The sequence below is a fragment of the Morus notabilis genome, unplaced genomic scaffold (assembly GCF_000414095.1).
Source record: "Morus notabilis unplaced genomic scaffold, ASM41409v2 Scaffold630, whole genome shotgun sequence".
Lineage (NCBI taxonomy): Eukaryota > Viridiplantae > Streptophyta > Magnoliopsida > Rosales > Moraceae > Morus > Morus notabilis.
The window spans coordinates 1-9,828 of NW_010365305.1; the positions used below are offsets into that span (position 1 = coordinate 1).

General features: G+C 40.8%; 1 protein-coding gene across 1 annotated transcript; it reads right to left on the reverse strand.

Annotated features, from left to right (window-relative positions):
* Nucleotides 1-10: 10 nt before the first annotated feature.
* Nucleotides 11-8,563, reverse strand: LOC21404045. The gene is made up of 10 exons (XM_024171972.1): nt 8,382-8,563; nt 7,177-7,265; nt 6,054-6,977; nt 5,860-5,971; nt 5,703-5,768; nt 4,537-5,334; nt 1,750-4,408; nt 1,047-1,240; nt 911-970; nt 11-655 (listed from the first exon to the last, which is right to left on the reverse strand). The coding sequence occupies exons 1-10, from the start codon at nt 8,449-8,451 to the stop codon at nt 270-272; spliced, it is 5,358 nt and encodes a 1,785-aa protein (XP_024027740.1). The 5' UTR covers nt 8,452-8,563; the 3' UTR covers nt 11-269.
* Nucleotides 8,564-9,828: the final 1,265 nt, after the last annotated feature.

Genomic DNA, 9,828 nt, shown 5'->3' on the forward strand with positions numbered 1-9,828 from the left:
TTTTCTTACTCAAATCATAAAATTGGAGTTAGTGAAGTGAACAGGCCCAAAATTCATTGTATCCCGCTCAGGTTTTCCTGTAACCAAAATAAATAGGTACTCTGGCACCCTAATAGTACACAAAATCGCTTAAGCAGATAAAATAACAGCTGCTTTGCTGCGGCTCTATAAAGGAGAACAAATATCCTAAAATAAAAACAAAAAAAATAAAATAAAAAACATTTACAACAGTTCCAAGCCAAAATGTATGTACAGCTTCTCTAAATTTCCTAATCTTCCACCGTCTGAATTTCACCCATCATGATCCGGCTACTGACAACATTGAATCCCAAAACAGAGGGGTTCACCTTCTTTCCTTTCTTCCCCTTCTTCTTGCCTCCTTTCGCAGACCCATCAGGGCCCCCAGCAACATCTCGGTCAATGTCCCCAACACTGCCGCTGTCAGAATTCACGTCTCCAGTACTGAATCCAGTGACTTTTTGATCGTTCCGACTTTGAAATGCGATTTCAAGGACATCCGCTGGTAACAACTCTTTGTAGTCGAGAAATTTGTCAATGAACTCGTGATCAGGATCAAATGACCCAAGGTTCTCTATTAGAAGCATCTCAGCCTCTGATCGTGATTGCTTCAAGCAAAATTCAAGAAAACTTGTATCTAGAGGGAAAAAAAACATCGTTAAGTTTTACTCGAGGGTTAAACGACAGCTCTTCTTTTAATCTTTATTTTTAACCTACAGCTTAATAGTACCAAATATCAATCATGGCTTCATTCTCCCAAGCGGCCTAGAGATTTTGAACCAAGCCATAGTTACTTAAGTTTCTAATTTCTATATTGTCCAAGGCACTTTCACAAGTACCAGGAATGTACCACGTAAATAGATATCTTAATGCGGGAAAAGATTGAGCATACCTTTTGTTCCAACAAGCCTAACACACTCACTCTCGCACCAATCTCTGAAGCCCATTGCCTCTGCAAAAGAAAATATGGAGGTAAAAAAAAAACGCAGATAAAATGAAAAATTTTGCAGCCACTATGTATTTCTTACCTGATCTCTTACTTATGGCATCTCTTTTCCCTTTCAGGGACGAGTTTAGAGAGCCAGGCGAGGAGGAAAGGGATTTCTCAGTAGGTTTGCTTCCCATTGACTTTTGTCGGTTTAATGACCCTGCTGAAGTTCCTTTGACAGGATTGCCTTTCATTCCCCAACTGCCATGGCCAGAGAGATGAGGAAAATCTCCCCTGCTTACCAAAAATTAAAAGAATAAATACATAAATACATATAAAGGAACTCAACAAACATTCCCATAAAAGTAATCCTAAATAAATTACAGAACACTCAGTAACCATCCAAACGTTGTTTGATTCACGGGAAGGAATGCCAATAAAAGAAAACTCAACGATAACAGCATTCCTATAGCAAGTTTTGAAAGTAACCTAATCATATGCATAGAAAATGAACCAAGTGGATAATGCACTTCACATTACAGTAACAGACAGAAGTGCACCCGTATAGGAATGATCAGTACATACTTCAATTTTCCTTGGTTGACCAGTATTGCAATAGCCACTACTGATCAACAAAGGAAGTAGAAAATCAATCACCTAAACATATAAAAGTTATAGAAGTCTTAACATTAAGTCAGATGCATCCATATAAACAGTACGGGGCAAAATAAATAAATTTGCAACCAAATGCGGCAAGCAAACAAAGTAAAGTCGTAGAACTGCAAAACTGAGAGAAATCATACTGTTTAGTTTCTTGCTTTGTTTGTTCTACTGGGCCCCAAAATAGGTCGTCATCTCCTTTATGTCTCGACTGAGAGGCGTTGGAATTAATCTGGATAGGAGATGCAGCCTTAGATGGAGATGAACCAGAAAGAGACCATGAAGGGCCACTACCACGGGTAACTTGAGTTGGCTGCGATTTCTGAGGAGTTGGTATTTGGTTCACGTGCTGGGCAGAAGACCCTTTTCTCTCCTGCTCCTTGAGGATATCTCTTAAAGATGTTGGTTTTGATAGCTTCCCAGAATCAGTTGACCATGCTGGTGAAGGAGAAGGTACTGTTTGCTCTCCTCCCTTCCAAAGAACAAAATCCCCCAAGGAAGGCCCTGATGGGATTGCAGGCAAGACCTCCTTTTCCTGCTGTACAGGTCGAGAGCTTTTAGCAGGGCTAGGACTAACAGGCACGTCAACAGAGGTACTCAGCACTGAGACCTTATTTCCTGCTCCCTTAGATTTTGCAGCCTTCTTCCGACTCTTTTTAGTATCTTTGGCCTCAATAAAGTTATCATCATCTACAGATTCTGAGAGGGAAGTTGTGACCTGTGGGGAAGATAAGCTTGACATGCTAGAAGGAACATCAATATCCCTTTCACTAGACTTTGCCAAAACTTCTTCGGCCAATAGATCATGCAATTGGCTCTTCTTGCTCTTTGGTTTCTGAGAACTTTCGAGCTTCCCAGCATTAAACTCAGAATTACCTACATCTCTCTGAGTTTCTCTAGGTACTTTTGGGTCTGCATTGGCCACAACTCCGGCCCAAGGAGTTGACAAACTCAAGGAACTAACTGGCGTTGTTATCTCAGACACCACTGTCTCTGTCTGAGCTATCTTCTGCTCTTCCTGCTGGATTTCTAATAATGACTTAGCCTTGAAACCAGGAGCAGGCTTCCATGCCCGCTGCCCAGTATGTACTTGGGTATTCTGGGCTGCCACAGACCCAGTTAACTTCGAATCACCATCAACATGAAGAGATTCAGTATCATGAGCAGATATGCTTGCTGTCACTTTCTGAACTGGTTGGGATTCAGCAACCTCCACTCCAGCAATCCTATATTTATCATCTCCAATGCCAAATTCAGTCTCCAACTTAATGTCACCAAAAGTCTTATCGGTTTCACATGGCTTTGTCTGCTGCACAGAAGAAGTCTTAGATACGCCCCTTGCCTGATCAGTAGATTGTGCTTTTGAAGATTTTTGCTTTTTCGACTTCTTCTCAGAAGGCTTCTTCAGTTCACGAACTTCAACATTTTTCACTTCTGTCATTGTAGAGAGCTCATTGTTAAATTTTTCCTTGTCAACCGTCTCTTCTTCAACAGCACCATCAGACTGCACCTTCACATCATTCGCATCTCCCGGTGCAGGCACGGAATCAAGGACCCCATGAGGCTCCGACAATGCAAAATCTGCAGTAGCCTTGGAGGTGGCAACCATGGTAGTTTCCTTCACTCCCAAAGCACTTTCTGATGGCTGCTCCGAAGTTTTAGTGACAAGGCTATCAGAAACGGAGAGAGATTTATCCACAAGTGGTACCTCACTAGACTTGTTCATCATCCCAAGCAACAGTGAGCTTCCAACTGATGGCAACGGTTCGTTTTGTCGGATTTCATCAACCTGCTCCCCATTAGGGGAAACCCAACTTTTCTGATGGGTAACATTGTCAAACATTTGATGAGGTAAGTGTAACGAGGCTTCGGAAATGGCATTATAACGGTTATCCTGGTTAACTTGGGAAGATATGTTCAATAGGTTAACAGGAAGTTCATTTTGCACACTGGGAACTGCCATATTTGAACCAATAGAAAACAGTTCTTGTGGTGATTGCAGCCGGGGATCTATAGATGCATTCCCCTTTTGCATCGCAGAGACTGGCAACTGTCCGAAGGATAGTTCGCCAAAATGTTGGCGGTTCTGATGCTCAGATAGAACCTGAGAAAGAAGCTGTTGCTGTTGCTGTTGCCTTAAGAGCATTTGCTGCTCCTCCTGTTTTTGTTGCTGCTTCAGCAACAGGAGTTTATCCAACAATGATATTTGCTGCGCTGGAACAGGTGGCTGAGAATGTAACTGCAGCAGATACTGCTGTTGCAACATATTTAATAATTGTGGATCTTGGGACAAACTGGCAGGCAATAATTTCTCGGGCATTGAAATTCCTTGTGCATTATCAACAACTTGAGGAAACAGATTGGGGAAAGATGGTTGATTCTGAAGTGGCAGCCTTTGTTGTTGGATCCCAAGAGGAGACTGTGGAGCAAAACTTTGATCATGATGCAAGTCCATCTTGTTCTGTAGTAGATCTGACCCACTTTGAACATTGAAATTTGGCCAACCAGCAACATTATTGTTTACACTAGATGACGACCGGTCAGACAAGCCCTGTAAGACAGACATCAAGTCAGCATTTTGGGGATGAGGCTGAGAGGAGTTCTCGGTCATTGGCGGTATGAGTTTTGAATCAGGGACGACCTCTGCCTTTGAAATTAAGGACGCTGGATCTCTACCCGGCCAATATGAATAAGGATTGGGTAATGAGCGCTGTCGTTCGAGAGCCATTCTCTTCACTAATAGGTTCTCTACTCCGGGTTGAGGCATGTTAGGAGTATTGCTCCCCACATATCCTTGCAAACCTACAATTGAACATAAGATGTCAGTCACAAATTTACCGCCGCGGAATGCCACCTAACAGTAGAAAAAAAAAAAGATACTATATACATACACCTACACCACAATCACACTCTATTCAAAATATTCATACCTTCAGGCAATGCAATTTTTTGAAGAGGTGATGAGGAGCCCAGATTATTACCCGACATAAGTGACTCCAAAAACCTATTCTCAGCTTCAGTTGCTGAGCCCTGTTTATGTCTAGATTCATTCCTTACTATATCTGCATCACTCAAACCAGCAACACCAACAAAGTTTGGCCGACTTGCTACTTCCGGTAATTCATTTTGTTTGGGACCAGCAAATCCAGGTGGTGGTCTGGCTTTAGCTCGTAGATGAGGCATTACATCACCAAGAGATGAAAATGGTGAATCATTGGGTGCACTGGCCAGACGGACCTGCAAATCTATGCCAAAGTATCCAGCCTCAAACCACCCAATAATATCAACTCCAGCAAATGGACCTTGAATGATACCCTGAGGATCTACATAATAAAGTTGTAGCTCTTCCGGAGAAGGCTGCACAGCTTTTCTTACGTCCTGTTCCCTGTCCAAGACACTAGATGGCTGTCTTCTGATGATGAGATCTTCACTGGCTTCCCATTTTGCCACCTCTTTGGTGAAGGATGGATCGGCCAAATTACTTTCCCATTCGTTATTAAGATTCTTCTGAAGATGTGACCAGCCACTCTCAGATGTTCTTAATTTAACGTCATTAGGAGTCTCTTTCCAATCATGCAAGAGCATATGTGAGGGTTCTCCAGGCGATTGGGCTCTCCATGTAGCGCCGGGATGAACAGATGCATTTTCCTGCAAACTGGACATGCTCGATTCCCCCTTTATGGGAATTTCATGAGACTTTATGAAAGATCCACCATCTTCTCTGAGAGCTGCATAGAGGAACTATAAATGAGAAAATATTTCATATCTGTGAAAAACAAAAATTATCCACAGCATGGAACCGGAAAAAGAAAGTAAGATCAGACTAGATAACCGTTCATGATCATGAACCCATGAATCTTCTCCAGGTCATGCTATTGTTTTCCAAACAGTTAAGAAGAAAGAAAAAAAAAAAAAAAAAAAAAAAAAAAAAAAAGGAAAAAAAGGAAAAAAAAAAAAAAAAAAAAAAAAAAAGGAAAGAAAAAAAGAAAGAACGAAAACAAGCATCTGAATGGTTTTCACTTTATGGTTTAGCCCGATATGGATAGTCTGTCTGCCTTATATATAAAGAGACCTATAAATATATCAAAATAACCACCTTTAGAACTGGCGGCGGATTCATCCTTAGAATCTTCTATAGCATGTGGTAGATCCTCTCTACTACCTGCAAATAAAGTCGGTTCAATCACAGGTTAAATCCAATGAAAGCACCTATCCAGCATGGCTTTAATGCATCAAATTAAGTGATCAAATACCAAGTTTGGTCCGTCTTGACTGCACAAAATCCATCTGGCCCCATCCTTCTTTGGATATCTGAGGAGCTCCGCTACTTACAATATCACCTTTATCAATTCCCTTTATAACAACCTACTCCAACCACAAATACAATCATATCAGCTGGTGACAAATCAGGAGCGTTCAACATAACAAATTGCTGCATACACATTACCATTTCCTCAGGATTTGGTGAAAAGAGTGCGAGGGGCTCTACTGGTTCATCCAGGGTAAGGGAAGGTACTTCTACAAACCCATCCACTAGTCTCTTGAATGATCTCGGATCAGCCAATCTGTACACATCAAGTAATTTCATTCTACTATACCTCAAGTGATGAGGCTCTCCATGGCCACTTTCAACTTTGTCCAAGGAGATTCCAAGAGACTGAGAATGTGAATGAGTGCTGTTCACGGTGCTTCCACCAGAATTACCTCTCCCACGGCCAAGTACAAATGTATGAGAGGTATTTTCCCCACGACCCCGATTAAATGAATATGGAGGAACTTGCTTGTTAAATGTTTGAGGTTGGTTATGAGAAGGTTCTCCCCTTCCTCGCCCTTGGGAAGAGCTGGATCTCCATGGACGAAAATTTTCCCCCTCCCTTTCATCTTTTACGTGATTAGCAACAAGAGATGATCTCTTATCCAGATGTGAGTTAGCATCTTTCCCAGAGTCCATCCACTTCTCACGTGAACCTTCTGTCTCTTTATCATCAGGTCCCCAGCGTGTGTTCCATTTGCTTTCACGCCGTTGCTCATAATTGGAATCCTTGTTACCCGAATCAGTCCACCGGTCAGATCCAACACGACGTCCTTCACCATAGTGTCTTGTGGAGGAATTCTCTGTCCAGCGTTCTGTCCTGCGAGTGTCACCAAGTTCTTTTTCTCCACCATCCCTCCACCTATCTTTGCGTGCAGAGGAGTTGGTGTCTCTTTCCTCCTCTCGCCAGCGATCACGTCTCCCAGTTTCCATATCCAGCAAGGATGGCTTGAAAACATCCTTTTTCTTCTGGGAATCACGCAGCTCCTCACCATTTCCTGATGACTTCAAAATATCCAAACGATTGCCATAAGAAGAATTTGAGCTGGGGGGATTTTCCTGTATTAACAGAAAATATATACAGATGTTACAAACTATCTATGGAAAATATAATATAAATGCATGTTACAGACAGATATAACTATGTGAATAGGAAAGAAATCGCAGCCCATCATAAGTTTTTTTTTATGAGCATACACAATAAGTTCTTGCGAGTTCGCTAGATAGACATATGTACAACTAAGTGATAAGTACACACCCCGGTTCCTATTCCTGGCTTGCTCTCCCCTGGCTTTGACAGAAGCCACTGTGGTGAAAGAGGGATAGGATTGTCAAATCCGTGAACATCTGCATGTACTCAGACAAAAGCACTGATTTTTAAAATGTTGAAATCAAGAATTCGAACAAATAAAGCTCATCTAGTCTAGTAAGCTAAACACGCACGACTCTCCCAGCACAAACCATCAACTAACAACTCGAACTTCTCTTCTAGTGTATAAGCCACCCGAAGAAGAGGCAGATAAAATTTAATCAACTAAATATGAAAATATCATTAGATGAATCATGAATAGCAACATAGAAATAACAACATGAATCTGATATGTCCTATGGTAACTAGTTTGAAACAAGCATTTAAAACATTGAAATCCAAAAGTTTGAATGACTAGTCAGTTGAACCACGCAAAAAAAAACAAAAAACAAAAAACAAAAAGGAAGAAGAAGAGTGCACTGCAAATAAACCTCTGACTCCGAGCTTATGCTAGTTTTTGCAAACAAGTTTGCATTTCCTTCAACAACATGTAGTCCCAATTACTAAAATCCTTTAATCCACATATAAGTCCTCATAAATACTGGGGGAAAAAAAGTTAGACAAACCCAATACAGTCAGATGGAATGAGACATGCCCCTTACCCAATCAAGATTACAATCATAATGCTATCAAAATTCAAACCTGCGAGATGATAAAAAGCCACGCAACTGATAACCAAGTGTGACAGGTGGCCCCAACTAAATTCACATACAATGTAGAACAAAATTTTAAAAATAATTAAAATCTTCAAAAAAAAAAAAGTCTTCACGAAAAATAAAAAAGAAAAGATATAAAAATCGACAGATTGAAAAAACAACCAAAAAAACACTACGGTGTCTCAACTAAGACCCGCATTTCCAACAAATTCAAAGAACTTTGTTCTTTCATCTCCTCGTTGAAAAGTTTGAACAAATAGTCTCCAGTACGAAATGAAAAAACAAAACGGCGGCGGCAAAAACCCTAAGTGCGAGGCCTTTATCGAACCCTAAGCTCATCCCTGTCGGAAAGCCCCCAAAACGGCCGCAGCAACCACCGCGAGCAAGAAAGAACAATGGAGACAGAAAGCTCGCGTCTCTGGGATGAGCTAGGGTTTTGGAGGGAAACCAGAGACGGAGGCCGAAAGCGAAAAATCGAAGACTTGAAGAAGGGAGTACCTTTGGGGATCTGGTCGGAGGTGGCGACGGAGAGATTGTGGCGGGAATCGGAGTTGGAACGGGCGGCCATGGATGATCGGCTAGAGAGAAGAACAAGAGAGAGAGAGAGAGAGAGAGAGCGACAGAGGCAAAGAAAACCCTTTTGCTTTCGATTGCGCTTGAAACAGGTGTGAGGAAAAATAGAAAACGAGAATAAGGGGGGGAATATAGTCGAGGGCAAAATGGGAGATAAACTGAGGTTGAAGCGTAGGTTAAGGGATGTAACGTATAAGCGCACGTTAGTGAAGGGTCTTGCAGTTTTTTTTTTTTTTTTGAGGGTCTTTGATTTTGTTGTCCGATCTTTTGGATTAGTTTCTGATAGTTACGGTGGATGGTAGTCCACACGCTCCCACATACTACGTACAAATCACGCAAGCGTCTGAACTTGGGAAAAAAGTTGCGCGTGTATTACACGTAAGCATGAGGTTAGAACTGCTGTGGGAAAGAAAACATAGGGCGCGTTTAAAACTCGTTCTAAAATGATTTTATTTTTTGCATAAAAATAAAAATGAAAACGTTTTCAATCTCAGACAGAAATAATTGTTAAAAATGTGTTTGATAGTTTTATCAAGAGATTATTTTCAATGTAAAAAAACTCATTAATGTCTCTTTTTCTCTATCTGCTCAGGAGAAGAGAAAATGAAAATAAAAAATAATAAACGACTAAAAATTATTTTTCATTTCTCTCTCATTTTACACTAAATCAAAAAAATATTTTCATTCATGTTTTTGTCTTTATTGCGCCAAACGTTGTTTTTGAAATATTTTTATATTTTTTTCTCAAAAAACATGAAAAACAAAAACGAGATAATTTTAAACACGGCCATAATTTCCCTCCCATTTCTTCTGAATTTAGAAATTAATGGGTGCGCATTGTCCCCACTAGCGAAGCACGTTAAGGGAACCAAACAACTTCAGGTCATGGCGTTTTAAAGTACAAACAAACACGAACATAATAAAACTATCGTACTTTAGTGAGGATTGATCGGACGACCAATATAAGTAATCCTAAATGGGCAGTTACAGATTAAGGTTGCTGGTTCCCGAATCGAATTCGGGTGCGGAAGCGTGGGGATGAAAAACAGCAGATCGTGTATAACAAAATTTTTCATAAAACTTTTGAGATACTCTATAGATTATATTAATTTATGCACGAATAAATTAATCACATTAATTTACATCATTCAAGGATCAACCGAAAAATACCTGGAAGCCGACTCGGATGATAACTTGAATTTCTTTGACCACGAACAGTCCTTGCTCCAAGCTTTGTGTCTAGAATACCAAAGTCTTCCACGTTAATTCCTTGATTCCACGTAGACGTGTGTGTGGCACACGTGAGACAAAATAGGTTTCTTAAACACTCGAATTTCCACAAACACCAACGCATGCACGATGTGGAATTTTT